Source organism: Zonotrichia albicollis, chromosome 6, assembly GCF_047830755.1.
Source record: "Zonotrichia albicollis isolate bZonAlb1 chromosome 6, bZonAlb1.hap1, whole genome shotgun sequence".
NCBI classification, from domain to species: Eukaryota; Metazoa; Chordata; class Aves; order Passeriformes; family Passerellidae; genus Zonotrichia; species Zonotrichia albicollis.
Window position 1 is genome coordinate 10,153,814 of NC_133824.1, and position 16,072 is coordinate 10,169,885.

General features: G+C 37.2%; 1 protein-coding gene across 3 annotated transcripts in view; it reads left to right on the forward strand.

The window, feature by feature from the left end:
- Positions 1–16,072, forward strand: part of TTC7B (tetratricopeptide repeat domain 7B) — a 117,626-nt gene that overhangs the window by 43,269 nt on the left and 58,285 nt on the right. For all 3 annotated transcript variants that reach the window (XM_074542468.1, XM_074542466.1, XM_074542467.1), the window contains exons 8-15: positions 867–930; positions 5,480–5,617; positions 7,843–7,926; positions 9,134–9,238; positions 10,555–10,672; positions 10,863–10,920; positions 14,466–14,538; positions 15,800–15,960. In XM_074542468.1, coding sequence (XP_074398569.1) covers positions 867–930; positions 5,480–5,617; positions 7,843–7,926; positions 9,134–9,238; positions 10,555–10,672; positions 10,863–10,920; positions 14,466–14,538; positions 15,800–15,960 — 801 coding nt within the window. The remainder of the gene's footprint in view (positions 1–866; positions 931–5,479; positions 5,618–7,842; positions 7,927–9,133; positions 9,239–10,554; positions 10,673–10,862; positions 10,921–14,465; positions 14,539–15,799; positions 15,961–16,072) is intronic.

The window sequence follows — 16,072 nt, forward strand, 5'->3', positions numbered from 1 at the left end:
ATTTTCTCCATTTAAATAGGCAATTGTGGAACTAATGGACTGAATTAATAGAAAATACTGCTTGGGCTAATTCAGAAATAGTTTAGAGGAAGAAAGCTGAACAGATAAAACATAGTGATTTGGGGGATTTTTTAATGTATATGCAGATGGATTGATGAATTCCTGCCAGTACCCAATGCAGATTACTGTTGTCTGTCCACCAGCTTAGAAGAGTTTTCAGAAAGTATCCAGTATTCAGAGAAAACACTAAAGTCTAGAAACTAGTCCTATGCAAACCTTCAGCATTAAGTTGGAAGGAACTGTACTTCATTACAAGCAAATAATTCTGCTACTTAGAGCTAAGACTGGCTGAGGCAAACAGGTGGAGATTGTCATGGATCTATTTAAAAATATTCATAGCTATTGAAAGCATCAGCAAAAATTTTTTAAAGACTGATAGAAGTATGTCTCCACATACTGCCTAAAATACAAAAGTTCTCCTGTTCTTGTCTGAGGGTTTCCTCTTGCCAGCACTTGAATCAGTGATGTAGATGGAGCTCAGACAGATTAGGTGTAACAGGCTAGTTAAACTATAGGTTTAGTGTTTACAGTTGTCAAATTATGCTCAATTTTGGGATATTTGAATAAGTTCAACTCTGACAGCTGTGGTAGTTTTGTTCTTTTATTGTGTTCAGCCAACTTTTCTGAAATGCAAATACAGAGCATTGCAAAGAAATGCATTTTAACAAATTGATTTTTTAATGCAAGTTACTTTCCTTTTCATTTTTGGACATTTTCCAGTTTTTACAGTGCTTTAATATATGTATGTGAATTACTCATAAAAGTAATGTGTTCTGCTTAAATAATTAAATTTTCATTTTGAACAGCATCTTCTGTCCTCAAGAAAATACAGAAGAAGCCTTACTGTTGCTGCTTATTAGTGAATCTATGGTAGGTAAAATAGAGTGAATGTGCATTTTCTGTACGTGTGTGCTTTCCTTGGTTTGTTTGGTTTGGTTTGGTTGGTTTGTTTCATTTTTAGTTAAAATGGGCTTTTTTTTTTTCTCAAGCCTTTGCTTTTTCTTTTATTTTCTGTTAGGAAAGCAGGCAGTTATTGCTGAAACTCAAATTTTTGATTCTCTGAGCCAGCTAGATGAGGTCTGCAAGTGTTACGGAGTTTTTCTCCTTTGGGCTGGCTGTACCCAGCCTTGTTCCAGCCAGAGGCAGGTGAACAAGCCAAGTCCTTCATTTGGCATCACTGACCAGTATGAAGCATTGTTGCACCAGTTGGTTGCTATTCAGACAGACACAAAATCTTAAGTTATTTTTGTAGTAAAACGCAAATTAAATACTACTAGAAGAGCATGATAAACATGGTCAAAAAGTACCTTCCTTTGTGCATTAAACTTCAGTCACTCAAATTTATAAATTATTTTTAATGATACTGACATTCAGTCTTGGCTACTGAATTATTTTTTTAAATGTCCCCATTTCCTCAATAAATGATTCCTTTCAATGGTCTACTTGTGCCCTTTATCAACCTGCCATATTTTCTGCTAGGCATCAATCAACTGCCACATACTGACATTCTCATACCATGTCAGTTTTATGTTCTCAGATAAAATAAAATGCTGGAGCTTTTGCTGTTTTTTTTTTTTTTAGCTAGAGGGGTGAAATCTCTACAGTCTCAGGCATCATGCAGTCTGTCTCACTGCACATCAATGAGATGTAGTCTTTTAAGTTCTACAGGTGATTCAAATGCTTACATGATTTGGCATAATCTCTGTTTTGCTACAGATAAATAGGATCAGAACATTTCAATGAACATTGTCCTAGTTTAACTGTTTTAAGGTGGCAGATATTTACATTGTAGTGCTAACTGCGTTCCTCATTCCTAGTGATCTGCCTTGCAGTATTCGTGACAGAATCTAAAAATTCTGTCTAGATTCTGATTTTCATAACACAAAAAAATCAGCTGAGCAAACATTTCGACTTATCATATGTTGGTTTTGCTACAGAATATGCTGAGGGATGCTGCCTGTTTCTCTGTAATGTGCAGCAGTGAAGATGTAGAGAATTCTGATGTGAGCTGTGGTCTTGGTGTGAAGTGAAAGCAGTCCCAGTTCTGCAAGATCTGACTGCTGATTGCTGTGTAGTATCATCATTAAGAAGCCAAAAACCAAATTAAAAGTACTGCCTTGTTAAGTGTCATTTCAGGTTACTTACAGCTTTTCCTTTGTGAGTTAGTTCTGCCTAATTATATCAAATACTGTCACTGTAGAGCATATACCTTTAGCAAGCTTTCAAATTTTTTTACAGTAATTATTGCAGATTATTTCGGGCAAAAGAGTTTGTTTCGGGGGAGTATAATCTTTGACATGATTGACTTACTTTGGCTAAGTCATTTGTTCAAATTAGTTTTGGAGGGGGAAAAGGGGAAGACTGAGCATAAAAATATTCATCATTACAAATGTACCTTTCTGAGAGTTGAGACCTGTTATTTCAGCTTCAGTGCATGCTAACTTTCTAGCTGTAGTAGCTGTGAAGTAGTATGTGATTTATGATTCTGAAACCAATATCTCGGAAAGAAATAACACTTAGAGAAGACTGAGTAACAGTTGGTGTTTTGATATGCTATTGTGTTGTTAAAGTACTCTGATCCCTTACTTTCATTGTCTGTGAATTAGTAAGAAAATACCCCAATCAAGGCCAGGTTGGACAGGGCTCTGAGCAATGTGGTCTGGTGAAAAGTGTCCCCACCCATGACAGGATGATCTTTAAAAAGTCCCTTCAAACCCCAACCATTCTGTGTTTCTGTGATGTGATATCCTCAAGTTAACAGTGCATGTATGTGTTGTTGCATGTCAGCTGAGTTGTGGTAGCAGAATCACAGAATGATTATGTTTAGAAGAGACTTCTGGAGGTTGTTTTGTCCAGTCCCTTGCTCAGACAGGGCCACCTGGAGCAGGCTGCATCTCTCTCCAGACAACTTTTGAGTATCTCCAAGGAGAAAGATTCCACAGCCTCCCTGGGCAGCCTGTGCCACTGCTCATTAACACTCAGAGCAAAAACAAAAAGGTTCCTGATCTTCAGAGGGGACCTTCAGTGTTTCGGTTCATGTCTATTGCCTCTAGTCCTGTCACTGGACACCACTGGAAAGAGCCTGCCTCCCTTTTCATTGTATCCTCCCTGCAGATATTTCTAACCCTGATAAGGCTCCCCTTCTGAGCATTGTCTTTTCCAGGCTGAGGAGTCACAGCTCTCTCTGCCTTTCCTCATAGAAGAGTTCCTCTGGTGTCTAATACAGCCTGGGGGGTGTTTGTTGGACTCTCTCCAGTAGCTCCATGTCTCTTGTACTAGAGAGTCCAGAACTGGACCCAGTACTGCAGGTGTGGCCTCACCGGTGCTGACCAGAGGGGAAGGATCACTGCCCTCAGCCTGCTGGCAGCACTTCTCTGGTGCTGCCTGGGCTATCAATGGCCTTTTTTCCAGCTGGGGCACCTTGCTGCCTCCTGCTAACCTTGGGTGATAACCAGGACCCCCAGGTGTGTTCCTGTCAAGCTGCCTTTGAGCTGGGCAGTGCCCAGCATGTATGGTGCCTGGGTTTGTTCCCTCCCAGGTGCAGGACTTTGCTGAGGGCTTTGCTGAGGTTCTGTCAGCTCATTGCTCCAGCCTGTTGAGGCCCCTCTGCATGGCAGCACAGCCCTTTGGCATTTCAGTTCAGCAAACACGCTTGGGATCAGGCCCAGTATCAATCCTGGGGACACACTGCATGTTCCTGGCCTCCAACTAGACTTTGTGTCACTCCTCATCACCTCCTGGGCTCAGCTTTGTGGGAGATTCTTAACCAGTGGAAAAATGGCTGAGCACTGGCTCTGAGGGTGTGCTGAGTTACGCTGCTCAAGTGTGTTACAGGTGGAAGTGTGGCCAGATGACACATTGCAGTCTGACTGCCATCTCAGAGTGTCTGACACCATGGCACTTCTGAAATACTGAGCACTTCCATTCCTACATACTTTCTGTTTATAATTACCAAGAAAATGATTGTTCAGATACACAAGATATCTGTAACAATTATGAGACATCCTTATGCTTTGGCATTGTCAACCACTGTTTCACAAGAAGTGCTAGTTCACAGCTTGTTCAAAACTTGCAAGGAACTGAGTCAAATAGTGATTAGAGGTGGAGTTAAAAAGAAGTTCTTGAAGTTGACTGAGTATTTATGCAGTGTAAAAAGTAAAAGCCAAAGACTTCTTGATCAAAAGAAAGCAAAATATCTCTTTGGGGGTGTGTGTGTGTGCATGTGTGGGGTTGTTTCAAACTAAGATGTGGATTATTCAGCTGATAATTCCTGAGATGTCTGTGCATTTTGCATTCCATGTATCTCTTAGAAAAAATTTCAGTATTTATTTATTCTGATTTTAAAGATGTACTGAATTTGTTCAGAGCTTAAAATGTTACCCTGTTGAAGTGGAGAAAAAAATTATTATCCCTTATTGTGTATCATTTTTTGCATCTATAAGAGGGAGAAATAAGCTACCTATTAAAATCTAGTAGTTTTAAGTAAATGTGCTAAGGGGGCCATGCCCAGTGAAGTTAAAAATAAAGAGGGGGATTGCAGACTGCCAGATATACTTGAATTTGTACCAATGTGCAATGGGAATATTAAACACCAACAAAACTAGAAATAGATAGGATAGCAAGATAATGTGTTTTCAGAGGTTTGATCATAAAGTGGGAGAAGCACTGTGTAGTTCAGGGAGGTACTAACTACTCTGAGACCTGAATTTCGTTCTTTGCTCTTGAACATGGTTTCTCTGTGAACATGGTCAATTCATTTAATCCATTTCTAGCTCAGCTTTCTTCCTTCCCAAAAGGAACACTTTACTTAAGGAATTAGGTTTACAACATGCCTTTCACAAAACAAAGTGCAAACTCTTACTGCAAACATGGCCTGATTCCAAAGCTGTGCCCAGAACCAGGATCAGTTTTCACTTCTCAGTAGTAACTGCTGAAGGTGATAGTGGGTTATCCTGGGCATGTTACCATTCACAAGTGAGATGAGTGTCATAATGTTGTGAAGAGAAAAGAAGCTGATTGCCTTATTTTACAGAAGCTGGAGTAGAGGATTTGAAGATCCTTTTAGAATGTTTTACTAGCACACAAAAAATAAAGAGATATTTTCATAGGTGTATATCCATTATATTGAAAATATACCTTCTTTTTTTTTTTCTGAGAACTCTTCAATAACTTTAAATACATTACTTAGATTATGGAATTAGAATGAAGTAATTAAAAATAGGTCCATGTAGAAACACCAGTCTTGCCACTAATATATAAAATTGGTAATTCTTTTTATCTATAAATTAGTATCAGATATCTTTGTATCCCTTATAGCAACTACTGACAGTGAGGTTGAGTAGAATGGTAGTAACTGGGGTGAAAAAATAGCTTGAATTCTAATGGCTGCCTTGGTTTCTCTCTTTGTGGTGTGTTTCAGGCTAACCGTGATGCTGTACTGAGCAGAATACCAGAGCACAAGAACGATCGCATCATCAGTTTGCAAAGCGCATCTGTAGTCTATGATTTACTTACAATAGCCTTGGGAAGAAGAGGCCAGTATGAAATGCTTTCAGAGGTTTGTTGATAGTAGTGAATGTTCATCTGTGGCATTTTTGCTGTTTTCTGTTAATCATGTTAATTGTGGTAGGAAGAAAGAGCTGAAACAAATATAGGACACTGTTATTCTGACTGCTTTATGAATACAGGAGGTAGTTTCCACCCCAAAATGTTTACTGTCTAAATTTATACAAGTGACTTGAGGTGGCCAAACAAGAAAAGTTGCATGGAAGGTGTGGTAAATGTTTAATGCCACAGAAATGCACATCATTTTTAGGTGGGGATGCATGGATCTGCTTAAAAGGGTACACAGTTAATGTCGAGAGCAAGAAGGAATGGCAAAAAATAAAAGTGGTTCTGGATATAGAAATGGTAAATATTATTTCCTAGAAAAAATATTATTAATGAATGAAAAAGGATTTTAGAAGAAAACTTTCTTTTATACTTCTTAATATTTGAGGTCATCCATAGTCCTTACAGTTTATAATAATTTTGAAGTTAATAAAAAGAAAATAAAGTCATTAAAAAAATGTTCAGGTCTTTGGGAAATGTGTTACTTACCTCACTGTCTGTTTCATTATGTAGCATGTTTGTGTTTGTTGTTTGTGGCAACTTCTTCAGGAAACTGCCAAGTATTGTTAAAAGTTTTGTACCTGTGAAACAGCTACAGCTCTTTGGGCAGAGGAGATCTTTCTCCTGCTGAAACAGGGCTCACCCAGCAGCAGGGTACTGTTGCCGACCACAATTAATTATTAATCTCCAGAAAGAATATGAAGGCATACTCAGGAATTGAGTCATTGAGAAATGGTTTCTCTCTACCATATAAGAGGACTTCTATTAAGAAAAAGATAAAAAAAAAGTGCTCTAGTTTTTCTGTGGTATATGTTAATGGTCACCCATTTATCTGCATCTCACATGATGTTAAACCCTCAGTTTCAGTATTCTTTTTCTTGAAAGTACTTCATGGGTGCCAGTTGGGATGCAAGTCAGTTTAGATCAGTACAATGGAAGGTGTTTCACAGAGCAAAGGAGTACAATGCTCACACAGGCAACATAATCTAATCAGGAATATTTCCATTTACTTGTCACTACAGACACAATCACCTTCAAAATGTAGTTTTAGGTGGTTGCACTAAAGGTGCAAGAGGTGGCCTTCCATATATTTCAGTCTACAACTTCCAAAACAAGAGATGTCAACAAGTATTTAAAAAAACAAACAATCAAGAGACCAAAAAACCTTGAAAATTTTGATTTCTTTTTTTCTCTAAGTGACTGGCAACCTTTCAGTTTTATATAGAAGACTAACAACTAGGCAGGGATAGAGCAGCCCTGGATTCCAAATCTGATTCTTACATTTTGTCTGGTGTCATTGATGGTTTTGTTGCAGGGCTTTTTGTTGTGGGTTTTTTGTCTTTTTTAGAATGTTGAAGAACCATTATGTTTATGGGAACATTGCAGGTTTAGTGAGTAGAAGATATCTGCCCTCAAGTCCTGCTGCCGATAGTCTGTAACTTTTATAATTTGAAGTATTGTAATAAACACATATTCAGAAATGTTAAAACATTCTGTTCAGTTATATAATAGGAATTTAATTTTTTAGGGTTTTATTCTCTTTGAGCTGATTTTGATTGCTCTGGTGGAGCAGTTGTAGGTTAAATCAAAAATTGGGAAATTATTCTAACTGTAGAAATAGTATTCACCAACCAGTTCCAGTATCTTCTTGCTCCGTTCTGGTTTAGCTAGAGCTGGTTGGTTACAGAAGTAGTTGGTTGTTATATAAGAATATGAAATGATCAAAAATCTGTCTCATCCTTGTTAAACTGTTCTACTGCCAAGTCACGTTCTTAACTGAAAAGGGCTCATGTTTTTATCAAGTTTGTATATAATGGGCTTTCAATTTCTTAGGGTAGCTTCAACTAGATGAAGGAACTTTATACTGTCAATTCTTTCCTAAACAATAGTACTCTGGTTGTGATCAATTTCATTTTAAGCTTTGTAGGATGCATGATATTGAGCTTGTAAGTGTCCTACAAGAAGAGATGACTTAGAGAGCTGTTAAATTCTTTTCCATATACAATCTGGCATCTATTTTCATGTATTTGAATAATTTAATTTTTTTATTACATGTATGTTAGATAAGAGTCTATAAGAAGTCTTAATACTAGTGTGTCTTCTCAATAATTGAAGAGCATGAGCATGAGCTGAAATAACAATTCCCCCCCCCCCCCTTCCCACCATATTTAGTGTTTAGAAAGAGCCATGAAGTTTGCATTTGAAGAGTTCCATCTCTGGTATCAGTTTGCATTGTCCTTGATGGCAGCAGGAAAAGTAAGTCTAAATTTTTTCATATAATTATTGTGTATATAATTCTATATTCATAATATTGATGGCCTTTGATAACAATGTTTAGCACTTCCATAATTTTCATCTGTAGTGTTTTTGAAAATAATTCTAATTCTCGAATCAACAAAGTATGCTGTACTCCTGAATTTATTCCCAGTGCTGTACAAAGAATGTTGTTATTTGAATAGTTTCTAATTTAAATGATGATAACAACTATCTTGCCAATAATCTTAAAATAAGCAGATTGAGTACAAGCAGTGAATTATACCAGATCCTATTATCCTGTAAAACTTGTGTAAGTGTGTTTTTGATGACTTAATTTATTTTATACTTAGGTACAAATTAATGCTGATTCGTGATACTCTTCTTTTTTTTTTTTCCTTTGGAAATTTCTGACTTTATCTTCCTTAATATTGCTGCCTTTGAGACTCTGTATTCTGTGCAAATAATGGATTTTTAAAAAATTTGATCTAAACCAGGAACTTAAGCTTTTAGATGCAATTCTCTGTTTTCAGTTATTTTTGTTTTTCACTGTCATGTTACAGAAAATACATTCACGTGTAATGTAAACAACTAGTTTTCTTAAATATAATTTTCAATGGGATATTTTGCTTATTTTCAGAATGGGGGAAAGGAATGTATTTTCCTTAGGAAATATTTTAGCAGCACATGGGTTCCTGAGAGACTTGATTTTTCTTCCAACTCTGTTTACTTTGAGTTATTTTCCAAACTGTGATTGGATGGACCCAAATAAGTTAAAAAAAAAGAGGAGCAGTGCCATTCTGTCTTATATCAGACCTATTCCTGTGTGTTGTTTTAACTCCCAAAGAACACCAAAACACTGCTTGTTTAGAAAACTCTGTCCCACTCCTTCTCTTTCATTTGTCTGGCTCAACTACTGTGAGTTTACAGGCCTAGCAAAGTTTTAGATGCATCTCAAAACTGAATTGTGAACCATTGGAATTACATTCTTGTGGGGATGCTTAATGAAAGTTTGTGGAGTTAGATAACAATAGCAGTGCCTAAAGTCTTGTCTTTTACTGGCTTGAGGAGCTTTGACCAATTGTCAACAAAATGTGTAGTAATGTCTCCTTCACAAAGGAAAAAATAAGTAAATGGTGTAAATAGGAATTGTGTATCTGTCAAACACATTTATGTTTTCAATAATTTAAATGGAAAATGTTTTAAACAGTCTGCTCGAGCTGTTAAAGTCTTGAAGGAATGTATACGTTTGAAACCAGATGATGCAACAATTCCACTCCTTGCTGCAAAGCTCTGCATGGGATCTCTGCACTGGGTAAGCTCTGCCCTCTGTCTTCTCAGCAAGACCTGTGCTAAAATCTTGGTTTAGAGATGTAGCAAATACTTTTGCACAGTGACTGCATGCACTTGGGCATATCTAAATACACAGCACAGAATGTACATGCACATGTACATCCCTGTTTGAATGGCTAATTTGAAATACTTGACAGAGCTTATGTTTATCAAGGTAGCCTATTCTGATACTGGTCTCAGACATAGCTTAAAATATACAGAATTTGAAACATTGGAAGACAGATCATAAATGCAACTTAGTAATTTTCTGCAAGAGGAAAATAACTTTCTGGAAAATAATGAGACAAATCTCTTATAATCAAGAGACTCATCTGATGGTACCATGTTTGCAGGCAGCTGTGGTTTATGAATTTGTAATAGGGACAGTTGAGTATTTTAGATAAACTTGGAATGGGTGTATCTGTATAAAAGCATTAAAGTGATCAAAGATCATCATGCTGTTTTCAAGATACTTGTGTAATTTTTAAAGAATGAGGATATTTGAAACAGAAGGAAAAGAGAAGGGAAAAGTCACATATAGCACTTGAGAAAGTGGTGTAGTAGCACAAACATGACTTGTTGAGGCTGACAAAATGCAGCCTTGATTAAGGTATACCCTAGTTCTGTGAATTGTTCCCTATGGATTGAGTCCATATGGACTAGCTTACTGTACTTAGCATTTACAGTTACTGGAATGGATTCAAATGGGCTTTTTTTTCTTTCTAGATTATTAAATAATGTGCTAGCATGGCAGCTAATCTTTGATTTTTTAATGTGTTTCTCTGTTTATGAGTTTGCACCATTCAGCAATACAGTATTTGAAGCAGAGTTCTGCATGGTATACTGTTTTTTTACAGGGTTAGGAGCCATAGTTCTTGTGATTGATTTTTCTAAATAAATGGTTCATGGGTCAGGAACTCTATTGATAAAGTGAAAAAATGGTAGATGGCATATATGGACCAGAAATACCTTTTTAATAAAGAAAAAAAAAAGAAAAAAGGCAAAAGCACAGTAAGTGTGCTTTGTGCCAGATTTCTCTCAATCATAGGAATAGGTGTTTCAGCTTAAAATCTGTGGGTTTTACTCAGTATTTAGCAAGAAAACTAAGTCTAATGAAAAATGAAGTGTTCCTTCAAAGCAATCATGGCTGAGATTTTAATAGGTTCAGTGTGCATAATATACATTCTGAGCATTCTGAGAATTCTTATCATTATAATGTAAGATTATAATATAGTATAATATATTATACTATAATTTAGCTAGTTTTTGACTCACGTGAATGTTTTGTAATATTTTCAGTTGGAAGAAGCTGAAAGGTTTGCCACAGCAGTTGTTGATCTCGGGGACAAAACATCAGAGTTCAAAGCTAAAGGCTACTTGGCACTGGGATTGACTTACAGTCTGCAGGCTACTGATGGTAAGATAGGAATAAACATTCACACTTGGAAATTCTCATGCAACCTAGAGAAGGATACCTGGAGCAATGATAGACATTAAATTTTCCGTGTGCAACCATTTTTCAGTCAATGTATTAAAGCTTCTTCAATTAGTGTGTGGAATGAAATCTCCCCATCGTTCGTGGCACTGATTAAATATATCCTTTTCAGCGTCTTTGCGAGGGATGCAAGAGGTCTTGCAGAGAAAGGCTCTTCTTGCATTTCAGAGGTAAGTGGGTGTTGATCTTTCCATTTTGTTCTGCTATATGTAGTGCAAAGCTTTTATTATGTTCTAAAAAGAGACACTTGTAAAAGATGGTGTAATGACAACTTCACCTCTGGGAGTCTCCCATCATGAGAACAGAATGTATTTCTTTAGCATTTATTTCCATCATTTTCTGCCAGCATTACCTAAATTTATTTCTAGGGATTTCCTTTTATTTAAAGACATTTGTGTCGCTCCCTAGTATAAAATATTTCTCAAATATCCTCATCTAGTAGGAAAAACCATACAGTGTAAGGTTTCAAGCTGTGGTTCAATGAGATAATGTTTCTAAGAGCTGTCCACTGATCAGATTGCATAGGAGGCCTTTGCAATTATCTCTGTAGAAGCAGAGCAATAATGGAGGCTGTGCTGCAGGGGCTGAGGGTGAAGTGCAGGTTTTGAGGTAGTAAGCTAGGGGAAAATGAAAATTCTGTCTGGAAATGTAACAGTGTGGACAATGGCAGTGCAAATGCCATCTTCCAAGTGCATTACCTGGAAGCAGGGCCTTTGGGGATGACAGTAGTTCATTCTCATGGACTCTGCAAATGAAATGACAATAAACAGGTGAATAATGACATTTCTACCCCAATTATAGAAGAAACAAATCTTGGTGACAAAGCTGGCAAAAGTGCTGTGGCATCTAAATAAGTCTTTTATGTTTATATACCCTTGAAAACCCTTCTTTGGTGAGGTAAGCCTAAATGTAGGGAAACAGGTTTGTGCATTAATGTGAAAATGAAGCCCTGGCTTTTTGGTGGTGATTTTATATCTGACGGGATAGGATTGAAAAAGTGTTTTGCAGGTAACTTCAGAGTGAGGCTGGTATGTGTTGCTCCTTTTTTCTGTCTTGTCTTAGCAATTCCTCTTAGCAATTCCTATGTTTAACATAGGTTTGTTTTAACTTAAGTATGTTTTAACATATCTTTGCTCTTCTGTTCCTTAGTGCTTTTAATAAATTTTTTTACTACTTCAGTATTTTCTCCATGTTGAAACTGAACTTTCTACCTCTTGGTTTGTACCTCAGTTCCTCACTTATCCCTCTTACCACTACTGACTTAATCATCATTGCTAACCATTTTTCACCAATTCTGTGCATTCACTACTTTTGAGACCCCAACAGTGAATTGCTTTCTTTTGAGGATTCTTTGAACAGCAAGGGAAGAAATGGACCATAATGTGAAGCTAACCCATTCCAGTTCAGTGTCTGCTGACCCTATTCTCCAGTTCAGAATAGTGATTCTCAAAATTCTGAGAATCAATTTTTTGGATGGCTCAAAGCCATCTTCAGCCTGGCCTTAAGCACTGCCAGAGATGGGGCATCCACAACTTCTCTGGGTGTGTTCCAGTGTGTTCCTCACCATCCTCACAGTGAAGAATTTCTTCCTAATAGCTAATCTAAACCTACTCTCTTCCAGTCTGAAGACACTAACCCTCTCTGTACCTACCTTTGTAGAAAACTCCTCTCCAGCTCTCCTGTAGGACCCCTTTAGGTGGTGGAAGGTGCTGTAACATCTTCCTGAGCCTTCTGTTCTCTGGGCTGAGCAATCCCAACTCTCTCAGCTTGTCTCTAAAGGGGAGGTACTTCAGCTCTCTGGTTGTTTTGGTGGCTCTCCTCTGGACCTACTCTGACAGGTCCACATCCTCCCTGTGCTGGGACCCCCACACCTGGACAAAGCACTCCAGGTGGGGTCTCATGAGGATGGAATAGAAGGGGAGAATCACCTCCCTTGCCCTCTGGTCAGACTTCTTTTGGTGCAGCCCAGCACATGGTTGGCTTTCTGGCCAGTAAAAGCGCATTGCCAGGTCATGCCAATATTCAGTTCTTATCACTGTGAAATTACTTTTTCTCAATCTCTGTTCAAATGTTGTTGTTTTGTTGTATGTTACGTTGTCTTTCACCCAGCACACCAGTCATGCCTGGTTTCTCTTACCATATCTGAAAAACAAAAGTTTTCCAGGAGATGGAAGTTAAATTCTCTGTCTTCTACCAGTTTATAAAGCAAGTGGCCTGTACTGGACTTGGTATTTTGATGTGTCTTTCTTTTTTTCCCAATAAATTTTTTTGTGGATTTTTAAAATCACCTACCTAGAGGCCTAGAGGGCCAATTCCTGAAGAAATAGGGCTCCTGAAGAAATACAATTTGGACCCTTGCCTAAGTCAAATTTCAAGGCTTACCAATTTGTGTTGGTGGCCATTCAAGAAAGTGCCTGTTGCTGTCTTCACGCAGTACTGAGGGGTATTTGTTTCACTAACTTTTTGTTTTTGGAAGACTTTCAGTGCTTTTTCTGTGGCTGGCATGCATTGGAGTTTCACAGAACTCACCAAATGGTAGATAGATAGTAATAATTCTTTCACTATCTGAAGCTTGGGTTACTGAAGTAAACCAAGTAAAACTCTAAGTAAAAATCTATTGTTCTTGTTTAGTATTGCTTAATTTGTGAATTTAAATTTAAAAAAAGGACTGGTCCTGGACCCTGTTAGTCTTTACCTGTGCATCTAGTCTCCAATTTACAGGTGAAGTTAACAAAATATGGAGCTGTCCCTTAATTACTTTAAACTTTTTTGACATATCTTGGGTGTAGTTACTAAGCTAATGTACATCATGGACCTGTACAGCTGTTTGGAGTTGAGAAGGCAGAAATGCACAGGTCAGAAGCAGAAGGTTCTCTGTGGTTTTTGTGGTTTAAAGGTCAGTTTTGATGCTTCCTCCCAACGGAAGTGACTCAGTAGATGTTCCAAAGATGGTTATTGCACATTAGAGTTCTAAGTGAGACTCAGTTAAAAGAATGCAACAAATGTAAATAAAAAAATAGTCCCAGGCTTCCTGCCCAGAACTTAATACACATCATTTGGGATACAGCCATAATTTTTTTTGTCCTTCTGCTCAAGCATCCCCCTGCTAAAAAGCTCTCACCTTGCAGCAGAAAGATTGTATTACAGGGGGAAATAGTAGAATGTATTACAAGGACAATTTCCATGGGATACTAAAATGACTAAGACTCAGAGTGTGCATTTGACCAAAATATTAAAAAGAAGATAACAAACATAATTTTTTTAAAAGTGGGAAAAAGTTGATATTATTCATCTGTTTAAGGCATGGTGTTCTGGGGAATTCATGTTTGGATTTTTTTCCCCTTTTTTCTGTAAGAAAACTTTGTTTAATGAATTTTTTATAAATATTCTAAGTAATGGCATCTAGTGTTTGTTTAGGAGTATAATTTATTTGAAGAATCATTTTGTATTAAAGATTTAAGATTTAAGCAGAAATGATATAATTATTTTCTATTGAAAATGACTTTTCATGTCCCAAGGTGCTTCTTTTAAATCAAGGATAATTGAGAAGCATAAGAAAAGTTGCTGAAATGGGCACCACTTTTATCAAAATATGAGTATACATGTAGTGAAGAGATCTGAATATAAATAAATGAATATATATGCATTTATGGGTCTGCCTAACCTGTCTGAACAGGGGGGAAATTAATTTTTGTTTTGTTTCTTTGTTTTTAAGGGCTCACAGTTTGTCTCCAACGGATCATTTGGCAGCATTCTACTTGGCACTGCAGCTTGCCATTTCCAGACAGGTTAGTTATATTTTAAAAGTGCAGCATCATGCTGTCATATAAAGGTTGGAATTTGTATCTGTGGATGAACAGAGATGAAGATTTCCTCAATAAAAGCCTGATTTTCCTTGTGCACTTATTCACATATATGGAAAAAAACCCCGAAATACTCTCTCCAAACCCCTTCAGTCTTATGCAGTTCTCCAGAATTCTGCCATTATTTCCAGCTCTAGGATCAGAAATAAGACAGAAGTAATTCCACTTACTTTAGCATTTATGTTGCTAGACAGAGAGAAAAACAGTCAGTTTTTAAGGTGTTTTTACCTATTATGTGTAATCTCTGCTCAGATCCTAGAGAGGGGAGCTCTTGAGTCCAGTCTTTAAGAGCTTTACAGTGCTTAGATCTTGAGTACCTGCTAATATCTGTGCCCATCCTGAATACCTGTGTGAGGCTTGGTTATTGTGGACAAAATTACAAAGAAGTGTTCAAGAAAACTGGAAAATATTTTATCACTGTAAAAGAGATCAGAGCTTAGTCCAGCTTGTAGAGCTGTTATGTTTAAGGCATTCTACCTTACATGAGATGAATTTGGATAATGTGGAACTGCTCTCTGTATATCATGGTAGGTCTCTTCCTGTGTCATGTTTATGTCACAAAGTAGCCCTGAGCACAGTTGTTCACATTCTCTAGTGACTACTTTTCATTGCTAATGAGTAGTGCAGAACTTGGACTATGTCACTGAAGAGTGGAATGGATTGTCACTTTACTGGCACAAAATATTTTTGAGGAGCAGGCAGTGACTGCTCAGATACATTCTGAATTCCAAAATACTTGTGTTGCTTAATTAAATTTCTTGGTTTTAACACTTACTGTACTTACTTTGAACAAGAACACAGGCAGCTGAGGAGACAATGAAATTCTACATAAAAATGTTGCTGTTGCTGTACATTTCAGTTAAGCATTGCAATTAAAATATTTTCAAAATCATACAGAAATACAGCTAGGATGGGAAAGAAAATATTTTAAGGGGCTGAAGGTAACTGTTTTATAAAAACATTCATCTTACTTTCCAGGGTTAATGTATTATATAATTTTCAGAGTTTCTGTAGAGCATCAGGTCCGTTTTAAATTGCTGAGTAGTGTTTTACAGGAGTGAATAGAATTCTACATGTTACCTGAGTGAGCATTTTGAAATTTTTGTGGATGTCAGTCAAGTAAAAGGCAATACTTTTAACAGTGATGCTTTCTTTTTCTGCCTTTTTTTTCTTTTTTTTCCATCAGATACCAGAAGCTTTGGGTTATGTTCGTCAGGCTCTGCAGCTACAAGGAGATGATGCCAACTCTCTTCATCTCCTTGCACTCTTGCTATCAGCCCAGAAACATTATCATGATGCTTTGAATATCATTGATATGGCCTTGAGTGAATATCCAGAAAATTTTATGTGAGTGAATATCATGTTTCCTTTCTATGCTTTCTTTTGTATTTATTTTTCCTGGATTCTCATCTCATTCATTTCAAGAGGAGATGGATTTGAAGATGGGTCAATTTTTTTT